This window comes from Aotus nancymaae, unplaced genomic scaffold (genome assembly GCF_030222135.1).
Source record: "Aotus nancymaae isolate 86718 unplaced genomic scaffold, 86718_ANA_hifiasm-v0.15.2.pri h1tg000015l_0, whole genome shotgun sequence".
In the NCBI taxonomy this organism is placed as follows: Eukaryota; Metazoa; Chordata; class Mammalia; order Primates; family Aotidae; genus Aotus; species Aotus nancymaae.
In genome coordinates this window covers 9775085-9798681 of record NW_026988426.1, presented here as the reverse complement: position 1 = coordinate 9798681, position 23597 = coordinate 9775085, and the positions used below count along the sequence as shown (strand labels likewise).

General features: G+C 39.4%; 1 protein-coding gene across 2 annotated transcripts in view; it reads right to left on the bottom strand.

The window, feature by feature from the left end:
• TTC1 (tetratricopeptide repeat domain 1) overlaps positions 1–23597 on the bottom strand; it is a 57535-nt gene that overhangs the window by 32904 nt on the left and 1034 nt on the right. For both annotated transcript variants that reach the window (XM_012461059.2, XM_012461060.2), the window contains exon 2: positions 22823–23181. In XM_012461059.2, coding sequence (XP_012316482.2) covers positions 22823–23152 — 330 coding nt within the window. In that variant the 5' untranslated portion in view covers positions 23153–23181. The remainder of the gene's footprint in view (positions 1–22822; positions 23182–23597) is intronic.

Genomic DNA, 23597 nt, shown 5'->3' with positions numbered 1-23597 from the left:
AAACATCCGATCTTGAATTTTACTTCCATAAAAATGGAAACCAACAAATTTTATAGGACTCTTTACTCAGTATTCTTCTCCATCACTGAAAACTTAGGGGAAATAGTGACATTATCCTGCACCGTAAATCATCATAGGAACTGCCAAGGAAAGCCCCAAACAGACAATGCTCTCAATGAATGGAGTTTATTTGAACAGTTACTATCACAACTGTAAACTTCTCAACTGGTATTCGAAATTCATTACAACTATACCAGTACAGTGCTTCACTGCTAAAAATCTGCTGTCACGTACATTAGCTCATTTGTTTTTCAAGACAATTCTGAGAGGTGAGTATGGTGGTCTTGACTCATTTTACAGATGAGAAAAATCAAGATTCAGAAATCTCTTGTTCACATTACACCAAGCTTTTATTCCAACCTACTCAACTTATGCAACACATGTCCTCTCTGCTAGACAGTCTGATCTCACTATTGTCTCTCAAAGCTTACCATGCTTATACTTCATTCCATTTGTTTGCTTATATGTCCCCACCTTGTCCTTCCATGGAATAACTCTTCCATATCCTTCTTCCAACTCCTTAACATCAAATTTTCTGTGGTTTTCAAAGTCTAGTACAAACTGTATCTCCTCCCTGGGGCCACTTTTCACTTCTTTTCCCACATGGTCTTTCTTTGAATGCAGACTGTACATACCGCTTTTAATTTTGTAATTCAATTCTGTCCTACAGATTGTTTAAAATTATAAAAACAATAAAAGCACTGCAAAAAATTTGGAGTGTTACTTAATGCTTAAATGGTTTCATGCGTTGTAGAGTGCTTTTTGACCCTCAGATGTGGGCAGAAGAGGCTCCTGTCAATGCCCTCCTCTGGCTGGCCCTACGCATATCCCATATGGCCCTTTTAAACCATGCTCTGGGTACTGAGTTCTCTAGGATTTCTAGTTCAAGCCTCCCTAGCCTACTTCCAGGGTTAGGGCATTTTACCTGGGTTTATTCTCCCAAGGGTAAACTTACAGGTTTACATAATATTCCAGGTGTAGTATTCTGTACTTTGCCTACCCTAGATCTGTCTGTATCTCAAAGAAGTCCTAGATAAATTTTTACTTATTTATTTAAAGACAAAGTCTCGCTTTGCCACCCAGGCTAAAGAAATCATGGCTCACTGCGGTCTCAACCTCCTAGGCTCAAGTGATCCTCCCACCTCAGCTTCCCCAGTATCTGGGACCACACGTGCACACCACCACACCTGGCTAGGTTTTTTTTTTGGAGAGCTGGGGGTCTCACTATGTTGCCTAGGCTGGTCTTAAACTCCTGGGCTCAAGTGATCCTCCCACCTTAGCCTCCAAGGTGCTGAGATTACAGGTGTGAGCCACCCCACTCGACTGAGTCTTGGATTCTTTTAGTGTGGAACAATGTTTAGAACCAAAGATCTGGGTGTTAGTGTGTTCACTGTTACTAGGGTGTTACTGCTTTTAGGCCCTCTCAGTGAAGAAACCCAGGAAATACATCTTAAACAAAATGAAATCCTTATGAGTCCAAAGAACACATACAAATGAAATCCAAAAACACACGATTCTTCCTCACATTCCTACAAAGTGAAAACTGTGGTTCTCAGAATAGCAACTTTATTAATTTGCTCTATCTTACAATAAATAAGAGTTTCAACACTGCTATATAAATATCATTACCAACAATGAACCTACTATGTAAAGTTCAAGGTTTTCTTGCAGTCAGTCTGTGCCCAAAGTTAATGGAATTATCTTTCCTATATAATCAATTCATTATTGTTGTGCTAATTTGTTTCTGTTTATGGTTAATTTTAAGGCTTAGTTTTTTCCTCATCCTTTCTGATTTAATTCTACTTTTTGAAAATAAAAAAATTATTTACACAGTTCAAAAATAGGTGGAATTTCTGGTGTGCTGAAGTAAGGAGGTTGCCAAATCCTCTTCCCTAAAGCCAACTATAAAACTGGACAGGCTGGGAGCAGTAGCTCGCACCTGTAATCCCAGTACTTTGGGAGGTCGAGGTGGGCAAACTACCTGAGTCAGGAGTTTGGACCATTGTCGGCAATATGGCAAAACCCCGTTTCTAGCAAAAAGCCAAAAATATAAGCCATGTGTGGTGGTGTGCACCTGTGGTTTCAGCTACTCTGGAGGCTGAGGTGGGAAGATCAGCTGAGCCAGGAAGCTGAAGCCATGATTGTGCCACTGCACCACAGCCTAGGCGACACAGTGCGACCTTGTTTCAAAATAAAAAGAATAAGTAAACTTGAAGTTGTATTTTAATAAATTATTCCATCTGAAGAATGAAGAAAAAACTAAAAAGACTGAAGAAAAATAAATAGATCCCTCTTGACACAAATGGAAGAAACAAAAGAAGGGAAGAGAAAAAAGAATGGAACAAATACTTGAAGAGATAAAGGCTAACTTTAAAATTCTGACAAAGATTATACATTTAGCAAAACTACCTCAAGATGAAGGCAAAATAAAGACTTTGACAGATGAACAAAGAGAATTTACTGCTATGAAATCTGCCTCACAAAACATACTAAAGTACTTCAGGCTGGAGGAAATAACAGTAAATGATCACTCAGAACCACAGGAGGAAATGAAGAACATCAGAAATGGTAAGTATACATAAGACTCTAATATTATTTTTTCTCTTCTTCAATTTCTTTAAAAGACAAAAGATTATAAAAAGCAGTAATTATGACACTCAGTGGTTGGGTTTACAACATAGATTGATATGATGTACATGACAATGGTAGTTCAAAGTGGAGGAGAGGACATGGAGCTATGTTAAAGCAAAGCATCTATCAGCTTATCTCACTAAAATTAAGTAGTATTAAACTAAAGTAGGGCTGGGTGTGGTGGCTCCCATCAGTAATCTCAGCACTTTGGGAGGCCAAGGTGGGTAGACCACTTGAGCTCAGGAGTTTGAGAACAGCTTAGGCAACATGGCCAAACCCTGTCTCTACAAAAAATACAAAAATTAGCTGGTCATGGTGGTATGTGCCTGCAGTCCAGCTACTCAGGAGGCTGAGGTGGAAGGATCACTTGAGCCCAAGGAGGTGGAGGCTGCAGTGATCCATGATTGCTCCACTGTATTCCAGCCTGGGCAACAGAATGAGACCCTGTCTCAACAAAAACAAAAACAAAAAAATCCCAAAAAACTACAGAGTAGAAAAGATGCACATTATAATTCCTAAAGCAACCACTAAGAAGTAGCTAAGAAGCAAATATAGTTAATAAAATCCAAAGTATTAAAATGGCATGCAAAAAATTAATACAAAAAAAGGCAGCAAAAAAAGAAGAAAGAACACATATGACTTGTAAAAGACAAATCAAATGGCTAATGTAAATCCAACCATATCAATAAGCAGATTCAATATGAATGCACTAAATAACCCAAATAACAGAGATTAGCACGCTGGATTCAAGAAGATTCAATTATATGCTGACTATAAGATGCATACTTAACATTCAAGACATATACAGGTTGAAAGTGAAAGTATAAAAGAGATACTGTGCAAAGAGCAATCTTAAGAGAAGTAGCTGAAGTTCTATCAGACAAAATAGGCTTTAAGACAAGATATATTACTGGAGACCAAAAAAGGTGATATTTTATAATGGTAAAAAGATCAAATCAGGAAAATGTAACAACTGTAGTGTATACATATCTAACAGCAGAACCACAAAATACATAAAGGAAAAACTGACAGAATTCGGAGGAGAAACAGACAATCCAACATTAGTTGAAGAGTTCAATACCCCAATATCAGAAATTGATTCAACAACTAGAAGTATAATACATATGGAAAAACACACACAAATGTACAGCTTAGTGCACTGTTGCAGAATATATATCCACAAAACTACTATACAAATTAAGTCAGATAGAGAACACTGCCAGAACCTCAGAAACTTCCTGTGTACTCCTTTCTAAATTCTCTCACCCCCATATCCCTAGCCACTCAATTTTTCTTCATAAGGTAACTTGAAGGAGCTGAATAATTGAGGTTGTCGTATTATCTGTAACACTGTGGAATGAATGTATGCCTGCAATCTTGAAAAAAACAAGTATCTAAAAGTGATTTTTAAGAGATCTTCAAAGTTCCGTTCTAGACCTGAAATATTTTATGGTCTATGCTCATTTAATTTGACTTAATAGCTACAGTCAACAGTTCCTCATTGCTTTTATGTGCTAGTCATTTAATCCTTATGATCCCACTTTACGCCAAGTTAAATGATGGAGCTAGGACAGATCTAACATTTCCAAGTTCATGTTTTTAGGAGAGGTGGTGTACACCTATAGTCCCAAGTACCTGAGGGACTGAGGTGGGAGAATCGCTTGAGTCCAGGAGTTGCATGGGCAACGAAGCTAGACCCTGTCTTTTAAACAAAACAAAAGAACAAAGTTCATACTCTTAACCACAAGACCGTACCGTCTTTCACAGATGTGGAAATAATTGTTTGGAGGAAGTAGAACTGAGTAACGCACAGAAACTACTGCAAAAAGGTGAACACAGGCTTACATGTTTCATAGTCCTAAAGAAAAAGTCACTTCTAATTCCCTTGCTGTCAAGAACTAGGGCATTTGAAAAGAGAATGACACTGCTCCAAAACATGGTATTCAGTTCCAGAGCTCTGACCTATAGTCATTTTGAGACCTATGTTAAAAATAAATCTCACTGGGTGTGGTGGATAACACCTATAATCCCAGCACTTCGGGAGGCCAAGGAGGGTGGATTGATTGAGCTCAAGAGTTTGAGACCAGCCTGGGCAACATGGTGAAACCTTGTCTCTACTAGAAACACAAAAATTAGGTTGGGCACAGTGGCTCATGCCTGTAATCCCAGCACTTTGGGAGGCCGAGGCAGGTGGACTGTCTGAGGTCAGGAGTTCAAGACCAGCCTGGCCAACATGGTGAAACCCTGTCTCTACTAAAAATAGAAAAAAAAAAAAAATTAGCTGGGCATGGTGGTAGGTACCTGTTGTTACAGCTTCTTGGGAGGGTGAGGCAGGAGAATGGCTTGAACTCAGGAGGTGGAGCTGAGATGATGCCACTGTGCTCCGGCCTGGGTGACAGAGCAAGAAAACCACACACAAGAAACCCCCCAACCTTCTGGCACTGCTATAGCTACTACTGATCCTGGAACTGCCACAGACATTTGGTTTCATGATTTGGCAAAGTACTGTCCTCTACCACCACAGGGGCCAGAGCTCTGCCTCCAAAGTGTCCTCCCTCCATAGGGCCAAAATTTGAAGATTGGTTATTGTAACTGCCAAAATCACTGTAGCTTCCATCACCTCTGAAATTGCTTCTATCATTACCAAATCCATTAGAGCCACTGCCACCGTATCTACAACTGCTGTTGCCACTAAAGCCACCATGACCAAAGTTTCATCCATGACCAAAGCTGTCATTCCCACCAAAACCAGTCTCACAACCATGACCAAAGTTTGCAGAACCTTGGCTGGATGAAGCACTAGCCATCTCTTGTGGCAACAGAACCTTCCTTACTTCACAGCTGTGGCCATTCACGGTACGGCATCTCCGAATGAGTCTTATCCATGAAGTCGTGGTTGTCAAGGTTACAAAAGCAAAGCCCCTCTTTCTGCCACTGCCTCAGTCACTCATGATTTAAATCACTTCAATTTTTCCACACTGTTCAAAATAATCTCTTAGGTGGTGTTATTCAGTGTTTTCTTTAATGCCACCAACAAGGATGCTTTTCATGGTTAAGTGGAAACCTGGTCTTTGAGATCTTGAGACAGCTCTCTTTGGTTTCACAGCTCTTCCATCCACCAGGCTGCATCCACCCTTTCCACAGTGGTGCAGGTGACACACCCAAAGCCCCTGGAGAGCTTGGTGTTTGGATCTCTCATTACCACACAGACTGTGAACATTCTCCACTGTTCGAAATGGCTCCTCAGACTCCAATGGCTGTTTCAAAGCTCAACCCTCCTGTGTAGAGCTTCTGTAGCTGTTCAAGCCCTTCAGGAGACTCTTAGATATAATGGCAGTGTGAGAGACTTTAACGATGCTCTTGGTGGTGTCCACTGAGGGTCTTTGTTTTGATAAATGATGTCACCATAAACTCAGGTTTTAAATGATAATCTGACAAACAGGTAGAGAAGGTGAGTATTTGGAAAAAGAGATACACTTCAACTTAGCTGCTATTAAAATTTAGCCAGATCACTAAAGCAAAAATGAACCTTTTTTTTTTTTTTTTGAGATGGAGTCTTGCTCTGTCATCTAAGCTAGAGTGCAGCGTGGTGCGATAACGGCTCACTGTAGCCTTGACCTGCTGGATTCAAGCGATCCTCCTACCACCCCTCCTAAGTAGCTGGGACCACAAGTACATGCCACCACATCCAGGTAATTTTGTATTTTTTGTAGAGATAGGATTTCACCATGTTGCCCAGGCTGATCTTGAACTCCTGGGCTCAAGCAATCTGCTAGCCTCGGCCTCCCAACTGTTAGGATTACAGGCATGAGCCACTGTGCCTTTAAAAGATCAACTTTAAAAAATGATGCTGAACAATTTGGTAGTCATTTGGAAAAAAATGAAATTAGACCCATAGGTCACATCCTATTCAAGAATAAAATCCAAACAAACTGGAGATCTAAATGTAGAAAGTAAAGTCATAAAAGTAATAGAAGAAAATATGAATTCCTCTTTAACCTCAGTATGAGAGATAACATTCTGACTTAAAATACAGAGATAGTGTAAGAATAGCAGTGTGATGGCTGATACTGAGTGTCAACTTGATTGGAGTGAAGGATGCAAAGTATTGATCCTGGGTGTGTCTGTGAGAGTGTTGCCAAAGGAGATTAATGTTTGAGTCAGTGGGCTGGGAAAGGCAGACTCACCCATAATCTGGTGGCCACAATCTAATCAGCTTCCGGAGAATAAAAAGCAGGCAGAAAGACGTGAAAAGGCGAGACTGGCGTCCCAGCCTACATCTTTCTCCTGTGCTGGATGCTTCCAGCACTCAAACATCAGACTCCAAGTTCTTCAGTTTTGGGACTTGGACTGGCTCTCCTTGCTCCTCAAGATTGCAGACAGCCTACTGTGGGACGTTGTGACTGTGTAAGTTAACACTTAATAAATTCTCCTTTATAAATATATATAAATATATATATCCTATTAGTTCTGTCCTCTAGGGAACCCTAACTAACACAAACAGATTAATAAATCTGACAACAGAAAAAAATTAAAAAAAATTATTTGTCCAACAAAACAAACAACCCCACTGTAAACAAAGTCAAAAGACAACTGACATCAGACATATCTGTACCTCAACATTCATAACAGCATTAATGACAAGAGCCAAAAGGTGGAAGTAACCCAAGTCTCCACATAGATAGATGAATGAATAAACAAAATGTGGTGTATACATACAACGGAATATTATTCTACTTAGGAAGGAATAAAATTCTCATATATACTACAATATGGATGAACCTTGAAAACATGATGCTTAGTGAAATAAGCCAGATATAACAGGACACTGAAAATTCCACTTACATGAGCTACCTGAAGTAGTAAACTTTAGAGACACAAAGTAAGTAGGACGGTGTTTATTCAGGGACAGGGGAAAGAGGAAGTGGGTAGTAACTGTTTAATGGATATGGATTGTAGTTTAGGAAGATGAAAAGTTCTAGGGATGCTTAGTGGGGATGGTTGTTCAAAAAAACAAATGTACTTAATGTCACTGGATTGTACACTTAAAAATGATTAATATGGTAAATTTATCTTATGCATATTTTATCGCAATTTAAAAAAGACAACTGACAAACAGGGAAGAAATATTTGCAACATGCATCACAAAGAGCTAAAATTTAAAATATCTTTTAAAAAGCTTAAAAATTGAGAGACAAAGAAGTAAAACGCCATAGAAAAAATGGGGAATAGACAACTCACAAAAAATAATATAAATACGGCTCTCAAATGTATGAAAAAATGCTTTAACTTACTAAAATTAAATAAAGGCAAATTAAAATAATACTGAGATATCATTTCCACCTCAGACTGGCAAAAAGTAAAGGGTATAACACATACTATTGGTGAGGCTGTAGGAAGCAGGCCATCTCATCTGCTGCTAGTGAGGATACAAACTGGTACAACCTTCTGAAGAGTGAAGTGATAATTCTTAAGAAAACTGCATATGCATCTACCAGTTTTTAAAATGTTTAAATATTATTATTTTAAAAATACAGACAGGGTTTTACTATATTGCCCAGGCTGGTCTCGATATCCTGGCCTCAAGCAATCCTCCTGCCACGGCCTCCCAAAGTGCTGTGGATTATAGGCATGACCCACCACACCCAGCAGGGGTTTCCTTTTTAAAAAAGAGACAGTTTCTTGTTATGATTCCCAGGCTAGCCTTGAACTCCTGGGCTCAAGCCATCCACCCATCTCAGCCTGCCAATTACCCGGTACTACTGGAACACCATCTCTAGCTGCACCTACCTTTTAACCCACAAATCCCATTTTTAGGAAACTACTCTGAAGATATATTTCCAACAATATAAAAACACACACACAAGATTATTCATTGCAGCAGTGTTTGTAATGGCAAATAGTGGAAATAATCTAAATGTTCATGAATACAAGTAGTTGGATAAATGAAGGTACTTCCATATAATGGAATATTATTCAGCTGGAAAAAAAGAATTCATAAGATCTCTATGAACTGATATGGTTATTTCCAGGATATACTGTTAAGTGAGAAAAATTAAAGTATAATAAAGTATCTGTAATGTTCTATCCCTCATGTATAAAAAAGGAATATAAGAAAATATATCTACATCTGCTCATTTGTACAAAAGAAACAAGGTAGACAGACCAGAAACTCAAGAGACTGATTGGTTACCTATAGGAGGTGGGTGGGAAAGGGGAAGAAAGAATGGGAATGAGGCAGTAGGGATGAAGAGGGCATAGTATTTCTTGAGTATATCGTTTTGTATAACTCTAGGAAAACCACAGTTACGTTTTCGTACACCCCCAAATAAACAATTAAAATAAACCAGGATGTAAGAAGAACTCAAAATGGAGTACAAACACTAACAAATGAAGCATATTAAACATTGATGTTGTTAGGGAAAAAAAGAATCTAACCTAAGTAACTCTCTAATTATCTCATCCAAGATGTTAACTATAAAGGGAAATATGCTATAATTACTTTACAGTGAAGAAAGAAGGCAGGTGATCAAGGTTAACATCACCAGTAATAAGACATACCACTACACACCCCCAGATAAGATGCACTAAGACGGGGACATCATTTCTGTAGTATTCTTGACAAAAATACATAACTTTGTTACATCACACACACACACACACACACACACACACCCCAATCAGACAAACCCAAACTGAGGGACGTTCTATAAAATAACTGCATATTCTAAGGATGTAAAAGACAATGGAGGATGGGTACAATGGTGTATGCCTGTAATCTCAACACTTTGGGAAGTCAAGGTGGTAGTATCACTTGAGCACTTGAGTTCGAGACCAACCTGGGCAACAAAGCAAGATCCCATGTCTAAAAAAAAAAAAATAGCTGGGTGTGATGTCAAGTGCCTGTAGTCCCAGCTATGAAAAAGGCTGAAGCAGGAGGATCACTTGAGCCCAGGAGTGTGAGGCCACAGTAAGCGATGATCATGCCAGTGTGCTCCAGCTTGGGCTACTCTGTCTCAAAAAAAAAAAAAAAAGACAAAGGAACTATCATCAGCTAGAGAAAACTAGGGCAATATGAAAACTAAATGCAATGAGGGATAATGAACTGGATCCTGGAACAAAAATGACGTTTGTGGAAAATGTGATGAAATCTGAATAAGGTCTGTAGTTTATAGTGTTGTAATAATGTTTATTTCCTGGTTTTGATAATTGCACTATGGCTATGTAAGCTGTTAAAATTAGGGGAAGCTGGAATCTACTTTTTGCTACTTTCTAAAAAATATTATTTCAAAAATAAAAAGTTAAAATGAAACTCTCCACCTGGGAAATAAATAGGTTTTATCTTTCAAGAGCTAAATATAATCTCCAGTAAGGACTTTAAACTCCTACCTCAGTAACGACAGTTTTTCAACATACTTATGGCATATAATGTGCAGGCACTGTGCTAATGTACAAAGCACAGAGAAGGCTCTACCCATTGCCTCCCCCACACTTACATGCTAACTACAGTATACTGATAAAACACTAAACTACCTAAAACATCAATGTAAGCATAGTTACATGTCTCCCTAGCTGATCTATACATTTCTTGTCAGAGGAAATCATATTCTTCAAGAAAACTCCAGCCTGGGCAACATAGCAAGACCATGTCTCTACTAAAACTAAAAAAAATTAGCTGGGTGTGGTGGCTCATGTCTGTAGTCCTAGCTACTTGGAAGGCTGAGGTGGGAGGATCACTTGAGCCTGGGAGGTGGAAGTTACACTGAGCCACAATTGCATCACTGCACTCCAACCTGGGCAACAGAACAAAACCCTATATCCAAAAAAAAAAAGAAAAAAAAAGGGAGCCAATTCTGCCTAAGTTTTCTTTTTTTTTTAGACATAGTTTTGCTCTGTTGCCCAGGCTGGAGTGCAGTGATGTGATCTTAGCTCACTGCAACTTCTGCCTACCAGGTTCAAGAGATTCTCCTGCCTCAGCCTCCTGGAGTAGCTGGGATTACAGGTGCATGCCACCACACCCAGCTAATTTTTCGTATTTTTAGTAGAAACGGGGTTTCACTTTATTGGCCAGGCTGCTCTTGAACCCAACCTCAGGTGATCTGCCCACCTAGGCCTCCCAAAGTGCTGGGATTACAGGTCTGACCCACTGTGCCTAGCCACTTTTGCCTGTTAATTGCGGGTACTAACAAATATCTGCGGAATGAATAACTCAATTTCTAGAATTACCCTGAATCTGTAGCATATGTGGGTTAATTTTCATTTAACTGAAAAAGAAATAAGGGGGGAAATTATTACAAGTGTCCTTTCTGAAGAATAAAATTAGCAAATCAAGTATTTACACATTATAAAGTGCTTTGTATAAAGATATTCTATAAAGAAGCCAAATTATTTTCTTCCTTTATTTTTTATTATACCTAACATACTCAAGACAAATTACTTTAAATACTAGTTAGGATGAAAAATGGTAACTAATATTGCTAAGTGAAGATGCTTCCTGTAAAGCAAATATCCATTACTTGGCTATAGTCTTACCTTGTAATTTCCTATTTTGTAACATAGTACTCCTATCTGCTTAGATTACCTATACTAGATTAGATGTTTGATTCCATAGCTGTGTAACTCATTCAGTGAGCTAAAACTCATAATACTTATTATGTGCCTGACATTGTGCTAAGAGCTGCAAATGGATTAATTTGCTTGCTTAAAATATTAGAGGTAGCTTGATTTTAACTTTTTAATGGACAACAACAAAAACCACTCTGCAAAAAATCAAAAATCCAAGCTAGAGAATTTCAACTGATATTATTTAAAATCCTGGTGTAGCATGGTAAAATGTTAGAAAGTGCTCCTCTAGTCCCTTATGAATAGGCCACTCTTCAACAGACTACAATGCAGTGGCTGAGTAGGATATTTCTTTTACTTTATCTCAGTGAATGTATATACTTGACTTGGAGCTTACAAGTGTATATCCCATCTATCATTATTAAATAGTAAAAACTGGCATGAAATACATTTAAACAATAATGTCATAATTAAATAATCGTATGGTAGCATCTGCGCAACAGATAAACAGGGAGAAACCAGGACTCTTAGGTCCATATTATAAATCTATCAGCAGCTCTCTGCTGCCCTCTGCAGCTGTGTGAAGTAATTGCTACAAAATAAGACGGCATAAACTTTATGCCAAGCTCGGTATACTCAGAGATCACAGTATCCAGAGATCAATCACTGGGGTAAAAGAGAGAGTAAAGAGAGCTACACACTTGCTCAACTGCTGGAAAATGAAGGCACATGCAATAAAACTTCTGCTTCAGTCTTATCTAGGTGAGACGAGAAAACTACACTTGGAATGCAAATATTGGAAGGTCTAGGGACACCAGTTCTGCAAATTATTCTGAAGGGAATTCCTTATTAAAAAATAAGCTTTTGGTTTTGTTTTCTTTGAAATCAGACATTACTTGCTTTACATACAAAAAGACACATCTGTTCTTTCCACAAGTCACCTTTACAGGTCCTCTAGGGAGGCATGAGAAGATCTTCAGATCTAAGCGACAGTTAGAACCTGCCTCTCATTAGGTATTATCCTTCTGAGGAAAAAAATGACTGCTCTATGAGGAATGAATCTCAGAAATAGTTCCCTGTTTCTTAAATCAGAAAATTCTATTTCCCAAAACTCAATAGAAATAAATTTTCTATATAAGGACTGCTTAAATTTGCCCAGTAAGTTGTTTTTAGACCTTGATCAATGGACGTAAAAGAAAACCTCCTGTAGTTCTTCAATGTGGGATGCAGTCAGTGTACTGGTTAATAGTTCTTGTTTTGGAAGCTTAGTCATCTGTGTCCATCTGGATCTGTTTCCCATGGTGTGACCACTGTTCTTCATATATTGAAATTACCTGGGAGGGTTGCTAACAAAGCAGATACCAGGTTGTCACCTCACAGGTCTGTGGTATCAGATATTTCTCAGGTTTTGCATGGTTAATACATTTCCTGTGATACTTAGGCACAAAAAAGTCTGGAAACCACTGATCCACATAAAGTGACCTTCCTTAATAAACACAGGAAATACTGAACGTCATTTTAACTTTTCTACTAGCAAATAATGTAAACACACCTAACTTCCAAATGTTTTAGAGCAGTGGTTCCCAACTTTTTTGGCCCCAGGCACTTCTTTTATGGGAGACCATTTTTTCCACAGATGGGGGTGGTAGGGGAAGGGGTGTTCGTAATTACATTTATTATGTAATTTATTTCTGTAATTATTACCTTGTGATATATAATGAAATAATTATACAATTCACCATAATGTAGAATCACTGGGAACCCTGTGCTTGTTTTCCTGCAACTAGATGGTCCCACCTGGGGGTGATGGGAAGACAATGACAGATCATCAGGCATTAGTCATAAGGAGCATGCAACCTAGATCCCTTGCATTTGCAGTTCACAATAGGGTTTGCACTCCTATGAGAATCTAACGCCACCACAGATATGACAGGAGGTGGAGCTCAGACAGAAATGCAAGTGATGCTGAGCAGCTGTAAACACAGATGAAGCTTGGCTCACTAGCCTGCTGCTCACCTCCTGCTGTGTGACTGGATTCCTAACATGTACCAGTACATGGCCAGTGGGTTGAGGACCACTGTTTTAGAGCAAGCAACGCTTATTTCCTCTGGTTTAAACTCAGGATCAAGCCAGGCAGGGTGGTTCATGCCTGTAATCCCAGCACTTTGAAAGGCCAAGGGAAAAGGCCTCTACAAAAAGAAAAATAAACAAACTTGGGATCAGAAATCTAAGGTCCTTCCAGGATTTGATTCAATCATTTGCCGACAGCATTAAGTCCAACAGTGGTAACTCTAAGAAGTTAGTAAAAATGACAACCTTACTTCCAAAGGATGCCCATTCGAAATGAAAAAAAAAGGAGGCCGAGGTGGGCGGATCACTTGAGGTCGGGAGTTTGAGTCCAGCCTGGCCAACAATGTGAAAACCCATCTACTAAAAATACAAAAATTAGCCAGGCATGGTGGTGGGCAACTGTAATCCCAGCTACTTGGGAGGCTGAAGCAGGAGACTCATTTGAACCCGGGAGGTAGAGGTTGCAGTGAACCAAGATCACACCACTGTACGCCAGCCTGGGCGACAGCAGAGTGAAACTGTCTCAAAAAAAAGAAAAACAAGAAATGAAAGAAAAGGGAAACAACAAAATCAGAAAGGTTGCTCATGAAGCTAACAGAAATATGCAGGCCACTATGGAAGAAGTTCCTGAAAACTTTCTGGAAGCAATCAAGAAAGTATTCCCTGCAAACACATCCACAGCCACAACATTGATTAGGTTATAAAAATGATGAAATATGGTGGCAGAAACATGGAAATCCCAAAAGATTAAGTAATGTGAAATTCAGGAAAAATGACAGAGATAGGGAAGAGACTGAAATATAACTTCCGTTCTAAACTGAAACTTCTAAGCTTTGATAATGGTTCCTAAAGAGAAAATGACCTTAAAGAATAATTCTTAAAACTTTCAGAGCCTAATGTTTTAAAATCCCAGATACTATACATTCTGAGTCCATGTTCACCAAACAACAAATTTTTGGATCCCTTATGTGTACATGTAAATGAATACCATCTGCAAACAACTAGTGAAAGGGAGCAAACCCATTGAAATGACTAAATCTGCATTTTGGCTTACAAATAAAAAACATTTGTTTGCAGGAAAGAATTAAATCACCAGAACCTGGATGAGTTCAAAGTTCCTTCATCTTCTTCATATTAATAAAGGGTATCACCATCTATCAAGTAGCTGAAGCCAAGGCATCATTCTGATGTCTCACTCCGTCCCTCCAATTGAATCCACTGCAATGTCTTGTCAGCTTTACCTCTGAAATATATCCCGAAATCACTCACTTCTCTTCAGATTCACAGTTCAAGCTACTATCATCTTTGCCTGGGTTACTGCATTAGACCCTAACTGGTCTCAAATGTTCCACTGACGTCCCTCCTCCATCCTCATACCCTCCATTCTCTGTATAAGAACTGGAATTCTCTTATTAAAATGTAAATAACTTCCGTCCTCTCCCTGGTTTAAAACTATCCATCTGTTTCCTTCTGCACTTGGAATAAACTTGCCTACTATCAGCCCACTCTTTTCCTTAATCATTATGCTTCAGCCATTGGCTCTTCCATTCCTTGAACATGCCAATACACCAAGCTTGTTGTTACTTTAGGGCCTTTATTGAGCTGTTCCCTTTGCCTGCAATGCTTCCCTCTCAGACTGTCACACACTTGGCTGCTCCCAGTGCCACCCACCGCCAAATCTCTACTGAAAGGCCATCTCTCCAGAGAGGCTTTCCTGACCAGCCAATCTAATCAGTCCTCTCCACCTGTCTTAGTCCATTCAGGTTGCTATAACAAAATAACACAGACTAGCTAATTTATAAATAAGAGAAATTTATTTTGCATACCTCTAGGGGCTGGAAATTCCAAGAACAAGGCACCAGCAGATTTGGTGTCTGGAAAGGGGCTTGTTCTCTGCTTCAACGTGGTGCCTTCCTTCTGCATCCTCACTTGGTGGAAGGGGAGCAGAAGGGCCAAACAGGTTCCCTCAAGTCTTTTATTGGTATACTTCATAATAATACTAATTCTTCTAATCACCTCCTACAGGCTCCACTTCTCAATACTACACATTGAGGTTTAAGTTTTGACATGAATTTTGGAGGGAAACATTCAAACCATAGCACCATCCTTCCAACCCAACCCTGCATCACTTCATCTTAACATTTTGTCCTTATTCCCCAATGAGAGAACAGAAACCCTCTCTGTCTTGTTCACCACTATATCTCTCAGGGCCTCAAACAATGCCTGGTGTGTAGAAGAAATGCAAATATTTCTTGAATAAATGTGAGAAAAAAAATTTCTGTAACTTGTAAGGCCAATTATTGGCTCTCCTTGGGGAGATAAAGATGCTATTCATTCAACAGCTATTTAATGAAGGAAGACTGTGCCAATCCCATGACAGTGGTCCTCAAGCCTCAGCATGTGCATATGAATTACCTAGGAAATTTACACGAGGCCTAAGAAATCACACTGTGACAAGCAGTCTATAAAAGGTGACTTTCTTATGGAATCAATACCAACATTCTGCAGTATGTGCCATAGGTCCTAATACTATAAACACTCACTATGGTCTGAATGTATTCCCCTCAAAATTAATGTTGAGACCTAATCCCCACTGTGTTGGTATTAAGAGATGAGGACTTTGGGAATGTGATTAAGTCATAAGGGCTCCATCCTCATGAATGGATTAGTGTCCAAATAAAAAGGGTCGAAGAAAGCTGCCCTGCCCCTTCTGCCAGGCGAGGACATAAAAGGTGCCATCTGTAAGGAACAGGCCCTCACCAGGCACTGAAATTGCTGGCACCTTGATCTTGGACTTCTCAGCCTCCAGAATTATAAGCAATAAGTTTCTATGATTTATAAATTATCCAGTCTAAGATTTTTTTTAATAGAAGTTCCAACAAACTAAGACAGCATTTTTCTATCATATTATTACTGTAATTCTCATCTGCTGCTACCTCTGTCCTTCACCTAGCCAAGCCTCTCAGAACCAGTTATTTGCTTCACATACCTAATACATCTCAAATGTTAGGTAAAATTCCATTCCTGTGGGTAGTCATGTCTACATTTAAGCTTTCACAAATAGTTAAGATTTACTGCTGATATAAACACACAAATACACTATACTCTCAATGACAGCTTTTCCCGTTTTTACCAAATCTTAACCGCTTTTCTCCTCAATTACTCTTGATTTATGAGTCCTGCTGAGAAGTGACACTACACTTGAGCCTGAATTATCTTCCCAGCCATAGGACAAGCGAAGTTAGCTTGATTAACAAACTTTGGCTAATGTTATTTGGTTGTATCCAATGAGAAACCTTTCATAATACATAGACCCTATATGGAATAGCACTTCTTTCCCAAATCCTCAGAGGTCAGCTTTATGTGATTTTGTGGTACAGCATACACTTTGGTTGTAAATAATCTATTTTTATTTAATTATATTCTTAAAATGAAATAAGGTAATATAGGCTTACCGTAAAAAAAGGCAAATATTACAAAACTGCATTACATATAAATTAAAATTCCCTAATAATCACACCTCTCAAAGTTACTCACTGCTTATACTTTGGTGTATACCCTTCAAATTTGTAAGTATAAACATATTTTCACATAGGTTTAGTTTTAACTTAAAAAATATCATCAGTGTTGTATAACCTGATTAATTAACTTGACACCATATTACAGGCAGCTTCCCATGCCCACAATTTATCTTTTTAAAAATTTTCTTAAAAACTATTTATTTATTGATTTATTGATTGGGACAGTGCCTTACTCTGTCACCTAGGCTGGAGCACAGTGGCGTCATCTCGGCTTACTGCAACCTCCGCCTCCTAGGTTCAAGCAATTCTTGTGCCTCAGCCTTCTGAGTAGCTAGGACTACAGATGTGTACCACCATGCTGGCTAATTTTTGTATTTTTAGTAGAGATGGGGTTTCACTATGTTGGCCAGGCTGGTCTTGAACCCCTGGTCTCAAGTGGTGTGCCTGCCTTGGCCTCCCGAAGTGCTGGGATTATAGGCATGACTTATTATCAAGGATTTTTAACAACTGTACTGTATACTACATAAATATAACAACAGAATTTAAATAATACTCTGGGAAGAACACATTTTTTTCCCTCCTAATATACCCTCCCAATAGTTCTGATACCAGATGTGAGTTTCTTCCACACTAAACAATTCTCCAATGGATATCCTATAATTCAATTCAGTTCTGATACTATCTCCAGGTAGACAGTGTCTGATCCCATAGGTTAAGAGTTTAGTCTCACAAGACTGGCCCCACTTCAGACACTAATCACAAGTCCCAGGTTGTAACCTGTGATTCCGACTGACTGGTTAGTGCAAGGTTCTTGCCACCTGCTCCTTGGGTTCAATAATTTGCTAGAATGGCTCACAGAACTCTGGGAAATACTTTACTTGCACTTACTAGTTTATTAGAAAGGATATTATGAAGGACACAGAATAGCCAGGTGAAGAGACACACAGGATAAGGTAGCAGAGAAGGAGTGCAGAGCTGCCATGCCCTCTCTGGGTACCACCCTCAACACCTCCATGTGCTCACCAACCTAGAAGCTCATCAGATTTCTTGTTCAAGAGTTTTTATAGGCCAGGTGTAGCAGCTTACAGCTGTAATCCTAGCACTTTGGGAGGCTGATAAGGGAATATTGCTTGAGCCCAGTAGTTCGAGACCAGCCTGGGCAACACAGTGAGAACTCATTTTAAATACAAAAAATTAGCCAGGTGTCGTGGCGGGTGCCTATGGTCCCAGCTACTTGGGACACTGATGTAGGAGGACTGCTTGAGCCCAGGAGGTCAAAGGCTGCAGTGAGCTATGATCGCACCTCTGCATTCCAGCCTGGGCAACACAGCGCGATGGCTCAAAACACAAAAAGAAAAAAGTTTTGATGGAGCTTAATCTCCATCCAACACTTGCCCTCTTCCTTTCCTGGAGTTTGGTGCCAAAAGTTCCAACCCTCTAAACCTCTAATCACTTGGTCTTTTTGGTGACTGGCCCCATCCTTAGGCTATTGATAGGCCACACCCTAAAAGTTATTTCATTAGGATGAACTCATGTGTTATCAAAAGGGGTGTATTAAGAATAACAAAAGATACACTATCACAAAATTCCAGGGGTTTTAGGGGCTTTGTGACAGGAACCAGGGACAAAGACCAAATATATTTACTACACTACAAATACCGTTTAACATTGTCTAGCTTTCTAAAATTACGAATGATGCTGCAACACATCTATGTATATACATTTGTGCATATTTCTAATAATTTCCTTGAAATAAATGGCTACAAGAGAATCAGTATTAATGCTGTCATGTCCAGTATGATAGTTATTAGGCACATATGACTATTTTAATTAAAATTATTTATTTATTCATTTTGAGACAAGGTCTCACTCTGTTGACAGGCTGGAGTGCAATGGCATGATCATGGCTCACTGCAGCCTCAAACTCCCAGGCTCCAGGGATCCTCCTGCCTCAGCCTCCTGAGTGGTGGGGCTATAGTCTTTTAAATGTGGTTATTTTTTTTTTTTAAAGGCTTTAAAAAATTTAATTAAAAAAAAATTTTTTTTGAGAGGCAGGGTCTCACTATGTTGCCCAGGCTGGTCTCAAACTCCTGGGTTCAAGTAATCCTCCAGCCTCAGCCTCCCAAGTGTTGGGATTATAGGAATCAGCCACTGTGCCTGGCCCGTGTGACTTTTTATTTATTTTCTAAGATGAAGTCTTGTTCTTGTCTGCCAGGCTGGAATGCAGTGGTGTGATCTTGGCTTACTGCAATCTCCACCTCCCGGTTTCAAGCAATTCTCCTGCCTCAACCTCCCAAGTAGCTGGGATTACAGGTGCCTGCCACCAGGCCTGGCAAATTTTTGTATTTTTGGTAGAGATGGGGTTTCACCATGTTGGCCAGGCTGGTCTCAAACTCCTTACCTCAGGTGAACTGCCCGCCTTAGCCTCCCAAAGTGCTGGGATTACAGGTGTGAGCCACCCTGTATGAGTATTTAAATTAGTTATGTAAAATTCAGTTCTTCAGCCGTAATAGCCATATTTAAGTGCTCAACAGCCTGATGTAGTCAGCTGCTATCTTAATGAATGGTGCAGATGTAGAACGTTCCTATTACAGCAGAAGAGCCCATTGATAGCCCTATCTAAAGAAATGTTCATATAAAAATTTAGTATCTGCATCCCATGAAGTAACATAACAATTTAAATTCCCAGTATTAATATATGAGTTGCAACATCCTCTCCTTGTCACCATCAGATCAGTGTTCTGATCTGATAGATTAGACATAATGTTTTAGTTTGTATTATTGATTATTATTAATGAGGCTGAAAGTCTTTTTACATTTTTTGGTCATTTGTGTTTTTTTTGTTTGTTTGTTTTGCTTTTTGAGATGAAGTTTCGCTCTTATTGCCCAGGCTGGAGTACAATGGCGCAATCTGCGACCTCAGCTTCCCAGGTTCAAGTGATTCTCCTGCCTCAGCCTCTCAAGTAGCTGGGATTACAGGCATGCTCCACCACGCCTGGCTAATTTTGTATTTTTAGTACAGATGGGGTTTCTCTATGTTGGTCAGGCTGGTCTCAAATTCCCAACCTCAGATCTGCCCACCTCAGTCTCCCAAAGTGCTGGGATTACAGGCGTGAGCCACCACACCTGGCCTATTTGTGTTTTTTGTTGTTGTTTAACTGTCTGAACTTTATCTGTTAAAAAATGTTCAAATGTAAAACTATCCGGTTCCTAATGACCTATTAAACCCAAACCATATATGCAGAAGACAATTCTTCGTCTGTTTTGCTGGCTTCTTGAAAATTTCAGAAATATATTTATCAAAATAGCACGAAAACAGCTAATAGAGTAAGTACCACAATTAGCTGAAGGCAATTTGCACTCTCATAGGTTGTTTCCTTAAAGTGGAGTCAGTGGCTTACATTTCTCTAAATAACAGGACTAGCACTGCAGTATGTTACTGTTATGAGCTATTCATACAAATTTTCAAATTCAGCTATGAAAACAGACTGATATGTATAATAGAAAATATTTATGTTTTAAATATGAATACTACTGTATAATTATATTTATATACAAGTCTGGAACAGGAAAAAGCCACCTATGAGATAGGAATCAGAACAGTGGTTAACCAGAGACTGGTGGGGTTGGGAAAGGAATGACTGACAAAGCACAGAAACTGAGTTTCTGACATGAGGTAAATGTTCTCTATGTTCACAGAAATGCGAGTTACACAGGTGTATATAATTGTCAAAACTCACTGAATTCTACACATTAGACCTGACATACTGTTTCACTAAATGATATCTTAATTTTTAAAGGAGGGAATAAAGTGAAAAAATGTATTGTTCTACCTAGAATATTAAATTTACAGGCAATAATAATTATCTCACGCCTGTAATCCCAGCACTTTGGGAGGCTGAGGCGGGTGGATCACGAGGTCAAGAGATCGAGACTATGCTGGTCAACATGGTGAAACCCCGTCTCTACTAAAAATACAAAAAATTAGCTGGGCATGGTGGCGCGTGCCTGTAATCCCAGCTACTCAGGAGGCTGAGGCAGGAGAATTGCCTGAACCCAGGAGGCGGAGGTTGCGGTGAGCCGAGATCGCGCCATTGCACTCTAGCCTGGGTAACAAGAACGAAACTCCGTCTCAAAAAAAATAATAATAATAATTATCCTGGCTGGGTGTGGTGGTTCATGCCTGTAATCCCAGCACTTTGGGAGGCCAAAGTGGGAGGACTGCTTGAGCCCAAGAGATGGAGACCAGCCTGGGCAATGCGGTGAGACACTGCCTCTACCAAAAAACCCACAAAAATTAGCCAGGCAGGGTAGGGAATGCCTGTTGTCCCAGCTACTCAGGAGGCTGAGGTAGGAGGATCCATTTGAGCCTAGGACAGAGTGACCCAGTTGAGCCCATCCAGCCTGGGTAACAGAGTGAGATCCTGTCGCAAAAAAAAAAAATCCTAAAAATTTTTATAGAACTTAAAGTATGATTTTCTGATCTAGGATACAAAAATAACAAAAAAGTTTTACTAAATTAGAAGTGGGGATCAGACTTTGTGACACCTTGAGCCAAACCATTCAACTGTCAAATCCAGAGGGCACTAGAAAATTTGTTATGATTTCAGGGTAAAATATATTAAGGTATCAGAAAAGCATTGCTAACTTTTTAACATAGATGCATAATCAGTATTTCTAAAAAGACTGAAACCCACTATAATGTTATGGAACAGTATTTAATTTTTTTGAGCTGTATTTGCTGTGGCAGTTTATAAACTTGGCTCATTTTTACCCTTTTTCCTCCTGTTCTGGTGGCACACACTAGCACAAAAGCAAATATGTTGACATAAAGTTAACTGATTTGATAATGAAAAGTGCCAAGGAGAGAGGAAAGTGAAGATGGTCCTTCCCACCCCAGGACCTTCCCACCCCCACTGTTAGGCTTAGGCTGCATGTTTATGATCTCAACTCATTACCAATGTATCACAACCTGTTCAGTGAGTAAGCTTGTTAGTGGCAGAAACTACAATCTTGTTCAAGTTCTTTGTAGACAAACTCAAGATATTACAGTAACTCCCCATAGACTACCTAGCTTGTGCAAGCAGAAGGAAGTAGGACAGCAGACTTCAGTCTCCAAAAGTGAAGGCCTGCCCAGTTAAGGGTGTAGCCCCAGGGCAAAGAAGCAGGAGACTGTACATTTTATTAGTTTATCTGCTTTGTAGAAAGACAGATGTTTTTGTTATTACATTCTACATTATACTCTGGCTTTGGAATCAGATTTGATTTGAGAATTAGTTTTGCAATTCATTAGGTGTTTGATCTTGGGCTAGTTACTTCACCACTCTAAGCTGTTTCCTTATGGGAAATGCTAAGTGTGTATCTCATAGGCATGTTGTGAAAATCAACAAAAACACAAGTAACATTTTAAGTCAGTGGATGGCACATTGTAGGCTTTCAACAAACAACAGCTAGCTATAATCAAACACGATTATGTTCCTCAAGACCTCTGAAACCCAAACTCCACCAAGATATTCAGGCAGTCGTATTTTGCTAACAAGGGATAAGCATAAACAAGAAATGTTCATAAGCAGAAATGTAGCACAAATATAATGTGACATAGACATAAAAATGTTCATACAGAAATTTCAGCAGCCAACCACAGAAAAGGTCATCATAGAAAACTAAAAAGTATATATACATTTTGAAAATCATGAAACAAAACGACTGTTATGTTACAGACTCCTGAAGTATAAGATGAATATAGAACTCAAGGTTCACAGAAAAAAATGAAAATTTCTTTGCTAAGCAGACACACTCAGTGCTTCCCTGTCATGCTACTGATTTATCTCAGATTCATCACTACTAAAACAATAAGATGACAAAGGGGCAAGTTATTCTTTACCACAGATGCAGTGGTCTATGATGCAGTACCGACCACATTATTTTAAAATGCAGTGTAAGTAGCAGATCTTCCACAAAATAAACAAAATACTTACCTGTTTCTCTTCATCTGACATGTTTTTTTCCAGTTCTATTAGGTATTCTTCATCTAGTTCACAGGAATTCACATCTTCATTAGATTTGTTCTCAACCTTGTCTGCTCCTGCCTCCTCCTCAAATGAGGCACTGCAGTCATGAAAATACTCCTCTTCTCCCTGGTCCTCCTGGAGATGGGCCTCATCATCCCTGAGTGGCTTACTCTGGGAATGCTGATTTTTGGGATCAGGAACTGGAGGGCCAGCACACTCGGCTTCCTGATTATCTGTAACCTTCAAACCATTGAACAGATCCTCTGGAACCCTACAGTTCTCTGCCTTCTCCCCCATTCTGCCCGGTGAGGGAGGTGACACTAAAGCTGGGGGAAAACAAAACAAAACAACTTATATTTTTAAAAGTTCTGTTTCAAACCTCAACGAACCTCTGCATCACAGCCAAAAAACACCCTAACCTCATTTCACTGGAATTCATTATTTAAAAATATAGCTTATTGTAAGTAATAATAATGTCAAACGTCATTTTAACTGACACCCCTTTCCTGGTCAAATCTGGTACCAGAACTTCTTTTTTTTTGAGACATAGTCTCACTCCGTCACCCAGGCTGGAGTGCAGTGGCCTGATCTCAGCTCACTGCAACCTCTGCTGCCCGGGTTCAAGAGATTCTCCCGCCTCAACCTCCTCAACCTCCGGGCAACTGCCACCGTGCCCGGATAATTTTTGGAGTTTTAGTAGAGAGAGGGTTTCCCTATCTTGGCCAGGCTGGTCTTGAACTCC